The 16,302-nt window shown below is 37.3% G+C and overlaps 3 protein-coding genes across 3 annotated transcripts; 2 read left to right on the top strand and 1 right to left on the bottom strand.

Annotated features, from left to right (window-relative positions):
* Nucleotides 1–2,201: 2,201 nt before the first annotated feature.
* Nucleotides 2,202–5,400, top strand: LOC101304065 (uncharacterized vacuolar membrane protein YML018C-like). Its single transcript, XM_004291930.1, has 8 exons — nt 2,202–2,389; nt 2,702–3,040; nt 3,246–3,460; nt 3,875–3,945; nt 4,062–4,169; nt 4,508–4,625; nt 4,722–4,857; nt 4,931–5,400. The coding sequence occupies exons 1-8, from the start codon at nt 2,303–2,305 to the stop codon at nt 4,997–4,999; spliced, it is 1,143 nt and encodes a 380-aa protein (XP_004291978.1). The 5' UTR covers nt 2,202–2,302; the 3' UTR covers nt 5,000–5,400.
* A 5-nt stretch (nt 5,401–5,405) lies between these two features.
* On the top strand, nt 5,406–5,921 carry LOC101303774 (probable steroid-binding protein 3-like). Its single transcript, XM_004291929.1, has one exon. The coding sequence runs from the start codon at nt 5,451–5,453 to the stop codon at nt 5,751–5,753; it is 303 nt and encodes a 100-aa protein (XP_004291977.1). The 5' UTR covers nt 5,406–5,450; the 3' UTR covers nt 5,754–5,921.
* Nucleotides 5,922–7,816: 1,895 nt separating this feature from the next.
* LOC101303482 (5-methyltetrahydropteroyltriglutamate--homocysteine methyltransferase-like) lies at nt 7,817–13,031 on the bottom strand. The gene is made up of 11 exons (XM_004291928.1): nt 12,949–13,031; nt 11,168–11,521; nt 10,981–11,068; nt 10,678–10,805; nt 10,197–10,588; nt 9,955–10,118; nt 9,564–9,644; nt 9,267–9,433; nt 9,071–9,176; nt 8,500–8,952; nt 7,817–8,410 (listed from the first exon to the last, which is right to left on the bottom strand). The coding sequence occupies exons 2-11, from the start codon at nt 11,515–11,517 to the stop codon at nt 8,042–8,044; spliced, it is 2,298 nt and encodes a 765-aa protein (XP_004291976.1). The 5' UTR covers nt 11,518–11,521; nt 12,949–13,031; the 3' UTR covers nt 7,817–8,041.
* Nucleotides 13,032–16,302: the final 3,271 nt, after the last annotated feature.

Raw genomic sequence — 16,302 nt, 5'->3', positions numbered from 1 at the left:
ACATCTCCGGTTTTTGGATCTTCAACAATGGGAATATCATCATTTGATGTTGAGGTTATCCATATAAAGCTACACAATTTGGGCTCGGAATCAACGTTAAATTTTCTGAACAATAAAAATAAACTTTGAATATAGAAAACTAAATCTGTTGAAAAGTAAAAAAAAGCAGACATGTAGATACAAGACAGAGACAGAATCAGTCTCCAAAGATATACCAGCGAAAATGTCCTCCATTGCACGAACTATGATTTCACGATCAGATGTTTCTTTGTCTCCTAGTTGTCCTAAGGTAAATGTTTTACCAGTACCCGTCTGACCATAAGTCATCACGGTCCCATTGTAACCATTTAAAACTCTCTACAAGATAAAAATCAAAACGTACTGAGGTTGCTGCACAATGTCACATAAGAGGTAGGAAAATATCACTTAACACTTGTTACATACCCAATAATGAAGGATAATGGATAACAAACCTCCACAACAGGCTTATTAACACTCCAAAATAAGGAAGCTGTTGGAGTTAGACCAAATCTCTTTTTGGAGATTTTGATTTTTGCTTTTACGTATCATTTTCATGTACAAGAATGGATGCTTACCCTATTAAAATCATAAACCTCATCTTGAGTTCATAATTAATGACAAACGACCGACCTCGTTAAACTCGTAAACATGTAAAATCATTATTGAAAATTATGAATGCTAAATTGTACTATATACTAAACCATGGTTAACTGTTCATATCATAAGCATATGAACAGTGAAAAGTTTTTTTTGTTTTTTTGTTTTTTCTGAAACAGGTAATTTAAATATTTTTAGATAGGCTCTCTCTCGGCAAAGATTTTTTTGCCCTCCATTGACTTTTCTTCTACATCCTGAATCTTATAAATCAAAATAATTAGAGCATTTATATTTTGGGTAGAATACAAGATTAGATGTTTTATTGTATAAAAATTATTTTTGTGATAGCTCTTATACATATGTAGAATATGCATAATGTGGATATTACACCGCGCCAAAAGGCGGGTATACTAACCATTTTGCCTCTGTTATTTTTAAGAAACCACAATATTGTCATTAACCTTAGATATATAATCAGTATAACAGCTGGGTATAATGTGTATTAATAATATGCTATGAAGTATATATCAGAAACATTTCTATCAATCAATTACCTCATTGACCAGCTTTATAACGTTGTTTTTGAATAAAGTAATTTTAATGTCCATAAAAATTTTAAAATTATGGGAATTACAATTTCATGAAATTTGTGATAGCTCTTATACATATGTGGAATATGCATAATGTGGATACTACACTACGCCAAGACGCTGGTTTACTAACCCTTTTGCCTCTGTTATTTTTAAGAAACCACAATATTGTCATTAACCCTAAATATATAATCAATATAACAGCTGGGTATAATTTGCATGTATAACATTCTATGAAGTACATATCAAAAACATTTCTATCAATCAATTAACCCATTGACCAACTTCATAACGTTGTTTTTGGATAAAGTAGAAATTTCAAAATCATGGGAATTACAATTCTATGAATTTAAATCCTATTAATTGAGAATTTCATTATTTGAATTTCATGATGTGTCCGTAGAAATTTTAAAACCATTAGAATTACAATTCCATGAATTTAAATTCTATTAATTAAGAATTTCATTATTTTGGATTTCATGATGTAGAGTTTTAAAATGACAAGAATTTGTATTCAGACTAACCTTAGTTAAGGGAATTGACAAATGACGCTTATTTTGTGAGGAATTCAAGTCGGGAATTTAAACTCTTAAATTTCACGATTATTTTCCCGTGAAAATTGCTAATTCCACGGGATAAGTATCTAAACGAGGGAAACCGTCCTAAGAAATTGAGAATTCATTATGTTTAATTAAATTCTCAAAAATTCACCCACATCCAAACACACCGTAAATATATACACCGCGCATAATTCTAGTATACCACACATTTCGATTATTCAAGCAGTATAATATAGTTGTTTCAAAAAAGCAGTATAATATAGCAATCAACGAAAAATATCACTCTCGAATTCTCAAAGAGTATGAAACTTTATGTTATTTTTTGTGTGTATCACATACCACGCTGTCACCTCTAGAGCCACCTGTCACTATCATTGACTCTCCATGGCTCACACTGACGTCCTACAAAACAACTAAGCTGGAAACTTGAATCGTACTCTTCCCGAGATGAACCATTTTGATGCCTTGAAGCTTGCCAGAAGCCAGAGATGTTGATTTAGAGATAATACAGTAGCAATTCCGTTGATCTTGGTGATGGGTTTGGGTTGGAAGTACAACGCAGGATTGGGGTTGATTGGTACCGTCGTCTTCATATGGGTCGCCTCTGCAGAGGTTACTCAGGTTTGGCTTCATTTACTCATTCTTCCGCCTTTCTTTTACATTTAGTGATGTGTTCTGTTCGTAGGAGGGAAGAAAGTTACGCTGCCAAATACAGTATCCTCCCATTTCTATGATTAATTATTTATTTTGGGATATATCTACAGAATCTTTAGGGTTTAAATTTTGTTTGAGCACTTATTTGGGGAGAGCATTAAGCATTTCATTCTCTGCTGAAATATTCCTCCATCAAACTTCTCTGCTGATTTTGTTTGTTACTGTCGGATCAAAGCAGATATATGAAGGTTGTTTGCTTATTATGATTTGACACTGCAGAGAATTTTCACAGAGTACAAACAGCCATTTTCACTCACCTATCTCGGGGTGTCTCTGATGGTCGTCTATCTACCTATAGCAGCCTTTAAGGACTGGATCTGCAGCTTCCTGAGCTTTTCAAACCCTCTTCCAACAAATGAATTTCATCACAGTGCAGAAAAAGATATCACAAGTTCCTTAATTACTGATAAAGACCTCAGCGATAGGGAAGAAGGGTTCCCTGAAAAGGATAAGAATCAAGTAGATGAGCCTCTGTTTCTTGCACAAAGAAATCAACTTGGTCCATTGGAAATTGCAAAATGTGGCTTAATTCTTACTCCAGCATGGTTTATCACAGAGGTAACATGACGTATTTGAGACTTCACTTGCCACTTCTTTGCAGTGCTCGATAGTTAAAATTGCTCAAGCACATTATTATATTGCATTAACAGATCTAGAAATCTATTGCAGTACTGTAGATATAGTTGTATGATTTTGGTCAATGTCTCAATGTGCCTTAAGAGAACCATGAGTGACTTGGTGAGATCTCTTTGATTTCGTGCAGTATTTGTCGAACTCTGCACTGGCAAATACTAGTGTTGCAAGTACAACTGTGCTAACTTCTACATCGGGGCTCTTTACACTTTTGTTCGGAGCACTTCTTCGTCAGGACTCCATAAACATTCCAAAGATGGTTGCTGTTTTCATCAGCATGGCTGGTGTTGCCATGACCACAGCTGGAAAAACTTGGGCACCTGATGAACCGCTCAGCATATCTGAGTAAGTCTTATTGTTTCTTAAACCAGCAGTTGTAATTTGATGTTTGAGGATAGTCTTCCTTTATCTTGTTTGCCTGTCTCATGGGTTTCAAGTACCACTATATGTATTCTACTTCCACCTTGGCTTTCCTACCGTTTGTGAAAGCTGTAGCTTATACAGCCTTTTAAGGGTTTTAAAAAGGGGGGGGGGGGGGGTGGTTGGTGGGGCGTGGGGCGGGGCAGATAGGTGAAAGCCTTCTTTGGTAAGAAGCACATCCAAGTTTCAATATTAAGTGCTAACCATCTTTAGTTGGAGTTTATGTGATGGATATAGTCATAGATTCTTCTATAGCTAGATCAACTAAGTTCCTTAATGTTATGCTTGTTTTTTACTCGCATATTCTTTACTGAAATCTGTTTCTTTCCTCTTGCCAAGGACTAGAAAGCACTCAATAATAGGAGACATTTTGGGTCTTCTGTCAGCAGCATCATATGGATTATTCACAGGTATGGCTATTTCATCCACAAATCCAGTGTCACTGGAATTTTACAACATAACTCGTAACTGAGATATATAACTGATATGCAATCAAAATATTTAAATACTGAGTTGTGTTATTCAGTGTTACTCAAGAAATATGCTGGATCAGAAGAGGAAGGGGATAAGGCTGATGTGCAAAAGCTATTTGGATATATTGGTCTCTTCACTCTTCTTGGTCTGTGGTGGCTTGGTGAGTGGAATAGTACTTCCATGATCTATTTTAATTTCTACATCATTTCAAATATTTTGGCTGAATTAGATTACATTGGCTTCATTTTAAGTGAAACTTCTGATAGCTTGCACTTTGTTCTGGATTAAGGTTGGTTATATGCATATTGCTCTGATAATTTCTAGAGCTAGTTAGTTCAAAATCATTTTATTAAGGAGGTTGTGAGAAGAAAAGAGAATAATTTTCTCCTTTTAAGGTCTTACAACTGGAGAGGAATTATAATGAAGATATACCACAGGTTCGTTACTGGCATTTTATTCCCTGGAGTGAAACTCTCACAGCAATGTTGTCACATGCAGTCTGGCCGCTGAGTGCTATGGGGATTGAACCTTCTTTTGAATTTCCACCATCAGGATCTGTTGGGGAAGCTGTGCTGTTAAATGGCTTTGTGGGGAGTGTTCTTTCAGATTATTTTTGGTATGAATTGTATGAATTGTAAAGCAGCCTTCACATGCATTGTGGTGCGCATACAATTTACCAAATTCTTGTTAACACCGACTCAAATTTGGACAGGGCTCTTTCTGTTGTTTGGACATCTCCATTAGTTGCAACGTTGGGCATGTCCTTGACAATTCCCTTTGCTATGGTTGCTGACATGGTGATTCACCGCCGTCGTTTCTCTGCAATCTACATCTTTGGTTGCATTCAGGTATGTTGTACCCAGTGACTATTGTATCGCAACCATAATGCAGATGAGAATAACTAGCTTTTATTGGACTCAGGTTTTTGCAGGATTTGTCATGGCAAACCTTTCGGACAAGTTTTCTAAGCAGGAAGTTGTAATAGAATGAACAAATCTCAAAAGTTTTGTAGTTTGTATATACGCTACATGTGTAAGATATAGGACACCTCTACTACGTACTTACCTTAAATTGTACTTGTAGTGCAAATGTTCATATTGTGGTATGGATTTTGGTGGCTTCTCTTATGAGTTATGACAATTGGCTTCCCCCTTTTGCATTCAGTAATGTCACTGAGAAATAACTAGGCCTCTGTCATTGTTTGATGTCTGGTTGTTTGTCTTACTCAAACCATGTATCTCATCGTTCTGGTCTGGCTTGTTGAAGTTCCTTTCTTTTGTCAGAATATATGAAGGAACAGAAAACTAAGCACTTGTTGCAGTTGTTGGGGGGCATAAGCGTCATTGCAGGGAGCGATAAGTAATAAAAAATTGTTGGGTGATTAATAATTGTGGTGGGTGCGGAAGGAAGGAAACGCAAAAAGAAAAAGAATCCGGTGGCGATGGAGCTAACAGCGGAGGAGCTGATACAATACAACGGCACGGACCCATCGAAGCCCATATACGTGGCAGTCAAGGGCCGCGTCTTCGACGTGAGCAACGGCAAGTCGTTTTACGGTCCTGGAGGTCCCTACGCCATGTTTGCCGGCAAGGACGCCAGCCGAGCTCTGGCCAAGATGACCAAGAACGAAGAAGACATCACCGCCGACCTCCAGGGCCTCTCCGACAAGGAGATCGGCGTCCTCACCGACTGGGAGAACAAGTTCGTAGCTAAGTACCCTGTTGTTGGCCGTGTTGTTTCTTGAATCCAATTTTAGTTTAATTTCAATCCCAATAAGGGCCTTTTGCTTCTGGCTCCAACCATGAGATCTTGGATGTTTACTATGCTTATAAGTGGATGAATTCTATTTGCTTTTGTGTATTCTAATCAAAATACTACTGAAATGTGTAAAATGCTGTACCTTTGCTATCTGGTTTGGGTGTGTCTACAGTTCAGACCCTTTCGTTTTTGGTATAATTTACTAGAACCAGTTTGAGCCCTGTGGCTCTGGCTGTTCCTAGTGTTGCGACTGGTGATGGATCTAGGCATAGCCGCATAGATGATTATCTGATGCATATACATAATACAGTATATGCTTATGATTGTGGTCGCTTCTCAAATGCCTGTACTGCAATCTCCTCTCTTTCCCCATCTGGAGATTGGCAGAGCATCAGTGGACCAAATGAACCTAGATATACATCCAACTATGAAAACAAAACAAGTATACTTAAAAATACTTATTTTCATCGAGCAGAATTTCTTAATCAAGTAGTGATTGGGTGAACAAGAGTGGCCATAGATCACTACTTTACTCTATAGTAAAGTACGAACAGACCGACGTTCTGTTCACAAGGGACCCCTGGAACTTACCTCTTCCTCCCTGATTCCAGTTCAATCACAGATTTGCCATCGCTGCTCCACTTTTTTTCCCCTTTCTGTCTCAAATCTACCCTCTTATTTCTAGATATGTTTCTATGTTTTGTTTATTGAGGTTGATTGAGGTTCAATGGGTTGCGCGCCTTTTCTAGATTTAGTCTTCATTTGGTGTTGCTATCCCCCATCTACTGTTTTGGATCTGGAATGGGGATCCCTGATTCCAGTTTGGGTTTTTGTCTGAGTTTCAGCTAACTAAAGAGGATTAGCGCTCTCATGGAACTTAGCAGATTCAAAGGTGGATGTTTTCTTCTTTGCTTTCCTATTGTAATATTTTTTTTTTCAGGTTGCTATTTTCCTTCATGTTTCTTCTATCAATTTCATATTTCACTAAGTAGTTGCTGTTCATTTTCTTATTTGTCTTATGTTGTCCGATATTTTTTTCCAGGTTGCGATTGAGCTCGCTTATAGTATTTCCCAAACAATTCTCTCTTTCTTCGGAGCCTAGAACAGTAGAATGTACTCATTTTCTCATACTACAATTCTTAATTTGGGCTACTTGCAAGGAAATATATCCAGCCTATAAAACTGAGCATTTCTGGAATGTTATGGTCTTTAATTTGCTCATTTGGTATGTTGGTGTTGAAACGAGATTGAATAATGGTGTTGGAACACTATAATGGGTATAAAGTATTTAAATGGAATTGTTGTCTTATTCTCAAGTTAGGATCTTGAGTACCATGATATTTCTCCACCTTTAGGCGTTGATCACGCCGTTTCTTCTTGCCGAACGGACACCAAACCTTGATATGGAGCTTCTTCTCGCCAGTGGACTCGTCGGCTACAAATTTGCAGCCAGCCTTGATCGATCTTGAAGTTTTGGGTGAGGTTGTTGCCCAGACCTTCAATCTCGATCTTCTTTTTCATGAGAACAATTAATGGTAAGTGAATAGCAGTTCAGAGGCAATAATTCCTACCTATTATTATGTTCTTCTCAATTTCATTGATCTTCATCTGCAAATTGATTGTCTTTGCAATTTTTCTTCTTCCTTTGTTTTTATTGATGTGCAAGGTGAATTGGATTTACATGTGTTCTTAATCAGGTTTATAACCATTGTTCTTTGACATTGAAAGCTTATCCGAATGATCCAAGTCTGGGTGCTCAGGTTTGTACTGGTAATCAAGCAAAAATAAATATATGTATCGTTTTTATTTCTCTCATTAATTACTGGAATACTGCAACGAAAACTTATCAAAGAGGGGTATTGGTTTTTCTTTTGATTAGAACTAATCCAATCCTTTATTTCAAGAAACTGGGAGAAATATAAAGACAAATATATGATCTAAGTTTCGCTATTCAGGGTAGTACTGGTGATGAGCTTTTGTGAATTATAATCGAGCTAGCTTTTATTATTGCAGTTTGTGAATTATAAAATCTGATGTGAAATATAAAATAATAGAGATATGTATTAAAAGATTAGAAATGTGTATTTAAATTTCTCAAATACAAAATATAATAAGGAAAAAAAACAAAAACAAAAAGTGCCCATAAGAGGACATTAAAAGCCTAATAAGATATTCCATCACACAGTTATTAAACAATCAAACATGACCCGTAAAATCCAAGTAAGATGCATTGAATCCTTGAATTCTTTTGAAGCCCCGGTTCCATCAAATGCTTCATTTAGCACTGGCAAGCTGAGTGCGGAGTTGCTTGGCAGCAGCAACCATAGCACTAAGAGCTGGTTTCACCTCAGCGTACTTGCGAGTCTTTAGCCCACAGTCAGGGTTGACCCACAAGATATTTGTCTCGAGGACCGCAAGCATCTTGTTAATCCGGTCAGCAATCTCCTCAGTTGATGGTATTCTTGGAGAGTGGATGTCATAAACACCAGGACCAATACCAGCACCATACTTCACTCCCTCTCGGAAGACTGACAGGAGCTTCTCATCAGAGCGAGAATTCTCAATGGTGATCACATCAGCATCCATGTCGATGATTGAGTGGATGATATCGTTGAAGTTGGAGTAGCACATGTGAGTGTGAATCTGCGTGATTTGTTTAAAAACAAGCAGTTAAGACAACAAGGCAAACAAAATACTAGAATACAAAAATACATGTCAAGTGGGAAAAAGACCTGAGTAGTGTCCTGGACACCAACGTTAGTGATCCTGAATGAGTGGACAGCCCAGTCCAAGTAGTGAGCTTGCTCAGACTTCCTGAGAGGCAACCCTTCTCTTAATGCAGCCTCATCAATTTGAATAACATTGATACCGGCTTTCTCAAGATCCTCCACTTCATCCTTGATGGCCAAAGCAATCTGGTAGGTAGTCTCAGACCTGGGCTGGTCATTTCTAACAAAGGACCAGTTGAGGATGGTAACAGGGCCTGTAAGCATTCCCTTCATTGGGCGAGCAGTCATACTCTGAGCAGTAGATGACCAGAATACAGTCATTGGCTTTGGGCGGCTCACATCACCATAGATGATTGGTGGTTTCACACATCGAGATCCATAAGATTGCACCCACCCATTGACAGTAAAGGCAAACCCTGATAATTGCTCTCCAAAGTACTCAACCATGTCGTTTCTCTGCCATGAGAATAAACAATAATGAATCGCAGTCTCACATACAAAAGGAAAACCAACGGTTCAACATCCAATAGTAGAACAGATTTCTCTGTATCCAGTTTGATAAATGAAAACTCACCTCAGGCTCCCCATGAACAAGGACATCAATGTCAAGCTCCTCCTGAAGCTTAACAACTTTGCTAATTTCCTCCTTAATGGCCTTGACATACTCCTCCTCAGAAATCCTAAAGTTCAAAAAAATAAAGCGCATTTATCAGCAACAGTTTCTACAATTTGATATTTTGTTAAGATAATAAAACATTCGACTTTATTACTTTTTGGCCTTGTATTCACGGCGGACCCTTCTGAGTTCAATGGTCTGAGGGAATGATCCAATGGTGGTAGTTGGGAGAACTGGAAGATTAAGCTTCTTCTGTTGAGCATCAAGTCTGGCACTTACATTAGTAGCACGACGGTGGTCAGAACCCTTCAAAGCCGCAGCCTGAAAATACCCAGAAAAATAAAATAAATAAATAATAATAATAACAAGTATCAAAGAAAAAAATCTGACTGCAAATACAGAACAAACTTAGCATATCATAAAAGGGGCAAGAAAGGCAATAAGCACTCACAGCCTTTTGCACAGCCTCATTGGTCACCCTTGGGGACGACTTCCTTGAAGCCTGAGCTGCAGCATTGCTTGAGAAAAATGCCTGACGATGCAGGCAGCACAAAAGATGAGCAATCAAATTAAAACGGCAAGTGAATCATATAAGCACTGTTGTAAACTATTATAAATATAGCATAAGCCAGTTGCATTCAAGGAGGTATAAGCACTGCTGTAAACTATTGAACCAAGATTCAGCAATACATCCAACTTTTCTATCTTTATGGACATCACACTCGGTAATGGCCCCAATCTCTTTCTTTATCAGTACCACCAATTTTAATAGAAAACCTAGACAAGAAATTTGCTTTATAGACAAATTAGGATTAGCGTAACAAAAGAATACAAGGTTATACCTCATCCTTTTGACCGGCCAATGCCTTTGCCAAAGCATTAACTTCAACAATTTTCTGGGCAGCAAAGGCAAGCCACGATTTGATTTCATTGTCCAGCTTAGTCTCATTAACAAGATCAACAGCAGTGTGAAGAAGAGAGCAGGAGGTAGAGACGACAAGGTGGTCTGCACAAAACAGATAAAGAATTAATGAAATGCAATTGCTTGTCATCATTTACCAAAAACTGCAGAAATATCGTATACCTTTGCCAACAATGCCTTCAAGAGCCTGCAATGTACTGAGGGAAGCAGAAAGATCATTTGCCCAAATGTTCCTTCCATCAACCAATCCAGCAAAGAGGTACTTGCCTTTAGGGAAGTCACTCTTAATCAAGTCAAGGGTCTTAGTACCACGAACTAAATCAAAACCATAGGCAGTGACACCCTTCAAAGAAGTAAGAGTCTTGAATGCCTCAGCAGGTACATCAGCAAAGTAAGTCTCAATAAGAACATTCAAGCCGGATAGAGTTGACTCTAACTGAGAGTAAGCATCAGTAAATGCGTGCAACTTGTGAGAATCAAGATCCATGACAAGTGTGGGCTCATCAAACTGAATCCATGAAGCTCCAGCTGCCTTGAGCTCAGATATAACCTCCCTAAAGAGTAAATAAAATTAGAACAATACATAAAGGATAAGTCGCATACGATCCGGAATCTGAGATAGAAGGACAATGGGATATATTACTTGTAAATAGGAATGATCTTTCCTAGAAGAGAGAGAAGCGAAAATGTCTTTTCAACACCCTTCGCTGGTTTGGACAGCAACAAGTAGGACACTGGGCCGACAAGTACCGGGACTGTATCCACTCCAAGCTGCAAAAGATGGAAATTACAAACAGTTCTGAAAAAAAGTATAAATGAAATGCAACGTAGCATATACATCGAAGCAAAACCCAAGACTGCCTATCAGGCTATCATACATCAACCAACATAATTCACTTGACCACATGCAGAACAATGAAATAAAATATAAACATCATAAACACACCGCTTTAGCCTCCTTGTATTCCTTAACGGCCTTGTGAGAAGCATATGAGAATTTGACGTCAGGACCCAACTCAGGGACAATGAAATGGCTGTATCAACGCATTAGACAAAGTCAGCATTGATCATTCCCATTCATAATATTAGAAGAATAAAATTTCAAAAGTGTAGAAAAGGATAAGGTCACATACTAGTTGGTGTCGAACCACTTGGTCATTTCCATAGCAGGAACAGAGGCATTTCCTCTGGCCATGGAGAAGTAAGTGTCAAATCCAATCTCACCACCATTCCAACCATATCTTGGTGGAACAGCCCCTAGCAATGCGGTGGTGTCAAGCACCTGATCGTAGTGAGAGAAGGTGTTGCTGGGAATGTGCTTGATCCCGGCATCAGCCATCTGCTTCCAGATGGAACACCTGAGATCAGCAGACACCTTTTGCAAATCTTCGGCACTGCTCTTGCCATCCCAGAAAGATTCCAAGGCAAACTTGAGCTCTCTCTTGGGGCCCATACGAGGGTATCCAACAATGTGAGACGCCATTTCTCTGTAGGATCAGATCAACAAGAACCACATTAGTTTCCTTAATCAACACTATAATCTGTGATAGAAACTGCTCAATATTTTCATGACATATCTGCAAAGTAAAATCAGAAACGGTATCTGTGCATTGAGGTTGATGAAGGTTGATGAATCAACGAAAATTTTCTAAACAAGTTTTGAAAGCCCACAAAGAGTAAGTGATTTGTATTCAATCGCAATAATAATCTAAAATCACACAAGAGTTATTACGGAATGTCATTATTTATGACATTGTAACGAAATCAGATAATCATGCAAAACAAAAGATGTCATACTAAGATGTCCGGATAGAGCCTAAGTTAATGAAATACAATCAGAGAACACATGACCTCGAATGAAAAAACTTGGCACTAATAGATCTAATACTTAGAGCACTGAATTTCATCATAATTTGTAACAGAGGTTCAACGAGAAGCTGTAGATCTAATGTTTAAAGGGAGGAAAAGGAGTTCCAAGAGAAATGGAGCGTCACTTAAACACTCCACAGAAGCCAGTGAACTCAGATCTACTACAAAAACCATACAAAGTACCAAAATCAGTTCTGCAACAGAAAATGCAGCGCAAAACAAAAGCCTAATGGCGGGGCAGTATACTCGAGGGCAAACAAGTAGAAACACAAAACCGAAGCGGGAGTTGGAGACTGACCAGTACAGATCATGGGCGGATACATGTGAAAGGCTTTATAGGCTCAAGCCTAGAGAGAATTTTTGGCCAAAAAGGATCAAGTAGGGGTATATATATTACAGCATACAATACCACTAGGTGAATTCAAAGTAAACTATTCATGATCAATCCAGTAAAACCAAACCCACCAACACTCGTGATCTCTTTTGTACACATCCAGCTAGCTAGCTTCTTCAGATATCAAACCCCCATCCACGAACAATTAACACCTTTTAACTAATTAATCAAACATAAAATTTCTTTTATAGAAGAAAAGAAATGAGAAAAGAAAAGGCTGTTTAATTTGAATGAAAAGAAGGTTAAGAAAAGATGAATTTCTTGATGATTTGATGGTTCTCTACGTTGAAATAGAATATGTTGACAAAAAATGAATATGTGATTGATGAATTTGAAGTGAGCGGGCTTAAAACACGTTTATGTTTGTTATTTTTGATTCACGAGGTTTGGTTTTATGTCTTCCAGGCCACACACACTAGATTCCAAACCTCCACACTAGATTCCAAACCTCCAAAAAATATTCATCGTGCACACAAAAAATCAGTCTGGTACAGATCTCAGTGAAAAAGGATGAAAATCTTAAGAGAAATGGAAAACAAAGAGTGAAAGATGAAGGAAAGGAGTAGATCACGTAGGCATTGGGAAATTGGGCCAGAGCGAGAGAGGGAGAGCAGCAGCATAATAAGGAAGAGAACGAAAGGGAGGTCGTACCTTTTCGGAGGTAGAGGACTTGACTGGTTCTGTGTGACGGGGTTCTCTTCTACTTCTCTGTTATCGAAGATGAGAGAAGAGAATGGAGCGAGTTCGAATGCCTCACCCTTTCGCCTTATTTATAGCCAAAATTACGTGCTCCTGAATCTGGGCTTGTTTTGGGTGGTGTGGATCATATTGGAGTTTGCGGTAGGTGAATACCCCGGGGTCCCACACCTATTCATACAGCACAGTATCTGGGAGTGGGTGAGGACTGAGGAGTGGAGACCGGAGATGGGATTCTACGATTTCTACCTGTTTTTACCCGAAATTTTTTTATAACAACTAATAAGCAGTATTTTAATTCAGTCATTTACGTCGTACTACATATATATATATATACACTAATACTGTTAACAAAATTAAACTCTAAGAATTTTCATCTTTGATCACATCTTTAACTTTTACATAAAGTTAAACCCCTTCTAAAGGTGGGAGAAAACAAATACCACCGAATCAAGTTTACGAGATTATGATAAATTGTAAATCGTAGAATTTGCTATGAAAAGTTAAATTGAACGGTTTTTTTCTACATTTTTTGTTGGTTTGTATGTTTATTATTCTGCTCCTTGTTAAATTAAAATTGTGCTCTTGAAATTCGTCCACCCAATATTAAGGAAAAGTAATAATGGTGTGTATGTATTTTAACATGATAGTCCTGCCGTTTTAGCAGTAGTGGCCACCATTACGAAGCAGGTTGGATATCAAACACTACCTACTCTTGACCTACAAAAAAAAAAAAAAAGGTACACCATCAACTCGAAAGACAGCGATGTGGTAGTGAAAAACTTTGCATGACAAAAACTGCACAGAATCATAGGCCAAAGTGCACAGAATATTATGCACATCACCACGTGCCTCAAAATGCCTAACATAGTACATGTGTTGTTTTCTCTTGATCAGAACAGAAGAGTAAAAAGAAATATATTATGGAAAAGTTTACACTAATCGGAGAGAAAAATGAATTAGGATATTTCAATTTTGTTTGATGGTGAAAAATTAGGAGAGTTGGTGAATTAAGTTTGTTGTGTGTGTGTGTGTGTGGGGGGTGTTTGGGTTGGTGGTGAGAGGCCACTTGTTCTAGCATGGTTGGGGAAGCAACATTTATAGGTTGATATTTTAGAAAATTTCAAATGTACCATTTGGTTAGTAGGAAACATAGTGCCTAATACATGTTATGTGTTGTTGAGAGTAGGTGGGAGTGGGATGGGGCCATATTTCTTTTCTTTTTTACTTGAAACAGACGATAATGGCATCGATGTGGCAATTTTTTAGTTTCTCTATTATTTTATATTTTCCCACTTCATCAAGCTCTCTCTCCTCACCTAAAAAATAAAAAATAAAAAAATAAAAAAAACTCTCCCTCTCACATCTTTGATGGAGCTTAATTCCCATTGGAGCGGCCACCCATGTTAGTGAGAGATTAACCAATTCACGTCACTTCATGACTCTTAATAGTAGTGAGGTGGTGGTGGTCCCACATATCTGAATCTAATATTTGCTTAATTGAGCTTTTAGGCGGGGATGAAGATCGACCTCGAGGCTCGAGCTTCTGATTGGACTTCTGATAACTAGGCCGGAGGGAGATAGTGAAATCAAGTTGGAGATTAATGTCGATGCCAAATTGAATGTGTAACGGAAACCCGGTCACATTCAGCAGGAAACGGTTCGATTTTGGCAAGCAGAGCGTGTGAGAGTGTCGGTGGTCCTCATCTCTCTCTGCCCACACCACACATCCTTAAATTGAGACTTGACCAAGATGGTTTAATTATCCTGCTAAGCAAAAATCAAAGGTTTAAAAATAAATTTAAAAAACAAAAGAGTTTATAAGATGCGGCGATTGACACCTCTATTATCTTAATACACGCTAATGCATGTGTTAATTTGTATTTTTACTTATTATTTTGTTAAATAATATATTTACAAAATATTTGATTTTTTTATCAATATCTTGTGACATTTAAAATTTGATAAATTATTATAATGTCAGACTCTATTAAGAAATATATTTAATAAAATTCATGTAAGGTAACTAAATCAACTCTATAAAAAGGGGCTCCAAATCTTCTATCACTAAAACTCTGTCTCCTTCCCTGCACTCCTATAAAATTTTGACATGTACACCTGGCCCAACACAACAATTAACGTCGTATTAACGTATGCTCCTACCGTTTCTGGAAACAAAAACAAGTCCTCGTTTTGTCATTCTTTATTTATATTCAAAGACCCGGTGCTCATCCTTTCCATTTGATTTTGGTTTTTCGTTCCATCATCACTAACAAGAGAAATCGTGAAATTAACCCACAACTTGGTAATATAGCTTCATTTTGTGGAGACCGAAATCATGATTTGTTAGCATGGGATGAAATTTTCTATTCAATTCCAGAAGATCAAATGAAGAACAGTAGAACCCAGTATAACCAGATTCAAGTCAAAACCTTTTAGCATGCAAAACCTAGAAACTTTGCCATTCAAACATTGACCCAAACCTTCTTAAACAAAAAGCTATCAGCACCAGTCGTAGATTCCAAATTCGTTAGGTACGTAAAATACAGATAAGCTAGCTAGAATAGATTCCTCAAAATTCCAATTATAATGAATACCAAATAAGAAAAATGGACGAACCCATATTTTAGTTTATGATCAAATGAATCAAAACCCAATTACAAGATTGAATGTGTCTCAGGTATCTTCAAGCTTTACTGCGAATGAATTAAAACCCAATTACAAAAAGAATTAGTTGAATGTTTCTAGAGTATCTTCAAGCAAGGGATTTTCAAACCTGGCCAAAGAGTTGAGAACTTGAACCCCTTGCTTTGATTATGTTTAAATCAAATTGAAATTGTAAGTGTATTTTATTTGGGAGAAATTTTAAATACACACCCCTGATATCTTAATACACACCCCTTACTTAATACACCACCTATCAAGTTTTTCATTTCAGTATTATACTTAATACACATCCCAAACTGCCTAAAATGCCCTTAATTTATGAAATATTCTATCATTTAATATAATTAATGTATATTTACCATTTGGTACCTCTTTTTACATATTATTTCGTCTAATTTTTGCTATAAATTTTTTGTTATCATCATTCAATTTATAATCAAATGATTATTGTTATATCCCAACTCCAAATCACCAATACAAGTTTTCAAAATTCACAAGCTAGTAGAACTGTAGAAGTACAGTAGCTATTGAACATAGATAGCTAGTTATTCGATAAAACATGTCATGATAAAAATGCAGCACTTGACAATATGATATGTAAGATCAAACTAAAGCTGATACATATAAAAAATAAAAATAAAA

This window comes from Fragaria vesca, linkage group LG2 (assembly GCF_000184155.1).
Source record: "Fragaria vesca subsp. vesca linkage group LG2, FraVesHawaii_1.0, whole genome shotgun sequence".
Lineage (NCBI taxonomy): Eukaryota > Viridiplantae > Streptophyta > Magnoliopsida > Rosales > Rosaceae > Fragaria > Fragaria vesca.
Note: the sequence above shows the minus strand (reverse complement) of the source record. Positions and strands in the feature narration are given on the sequence as shown.

Excerpts from the sequence above, each read along its gene's own strand:
- LOC101303774 (XM_004291929.1), top strand. The coding sequence starts at position 5,451 with ATGGAGCTAACAGCGGAGGAGCTGATACAATACAACGGCACGGACCCA.
- LOC101303482 (XM_004291928.1), bottom strand. The coding sequence starts at position 11,517 with ATGGCGTCTCACATTGTTGGATACCCTCGTATGGGCCCCAAGAGAGAG. Across the intron at positions 10,589-10,677 it reads AAGATCATTCCTATTTACAA|GGAGGTTATATCTGAGCTCA; the intron begins GTAATATATCCC and ends TTTACTCTTTAG. Across the intron at positions 9,177-9,266 it reads CGTGAATACAAGGCCAAAAA|GATTTCTGAGGAGGAGTATG; the intron begins GTAATAAAGTCG and ends TTTGAACTTTAG.
- LOC101304065 (XM_004291930.1), top strand. The coding sequence starts at position 2,303 with ATGGGTTTGGGTTGGAAGTACAACGCAGGATTGGGGTTGATTGGTACC. Across the intron at positions 3,461-3,874 it reads GAACCGCTCAGCATATCTGA|GACTAGAAAGCACTCAATAA; the intron begins GTAAGTCTTATT and ends CCTCTTGCCAAG. Across the intron at positions 4,170-4,507 it reads TCTTGGTCTGTGGTGGCTTG|TCTGGCCGCTGAGTGCTATG; the intron begins GTGAGTGGAATA and ends TGTCACATGCAG.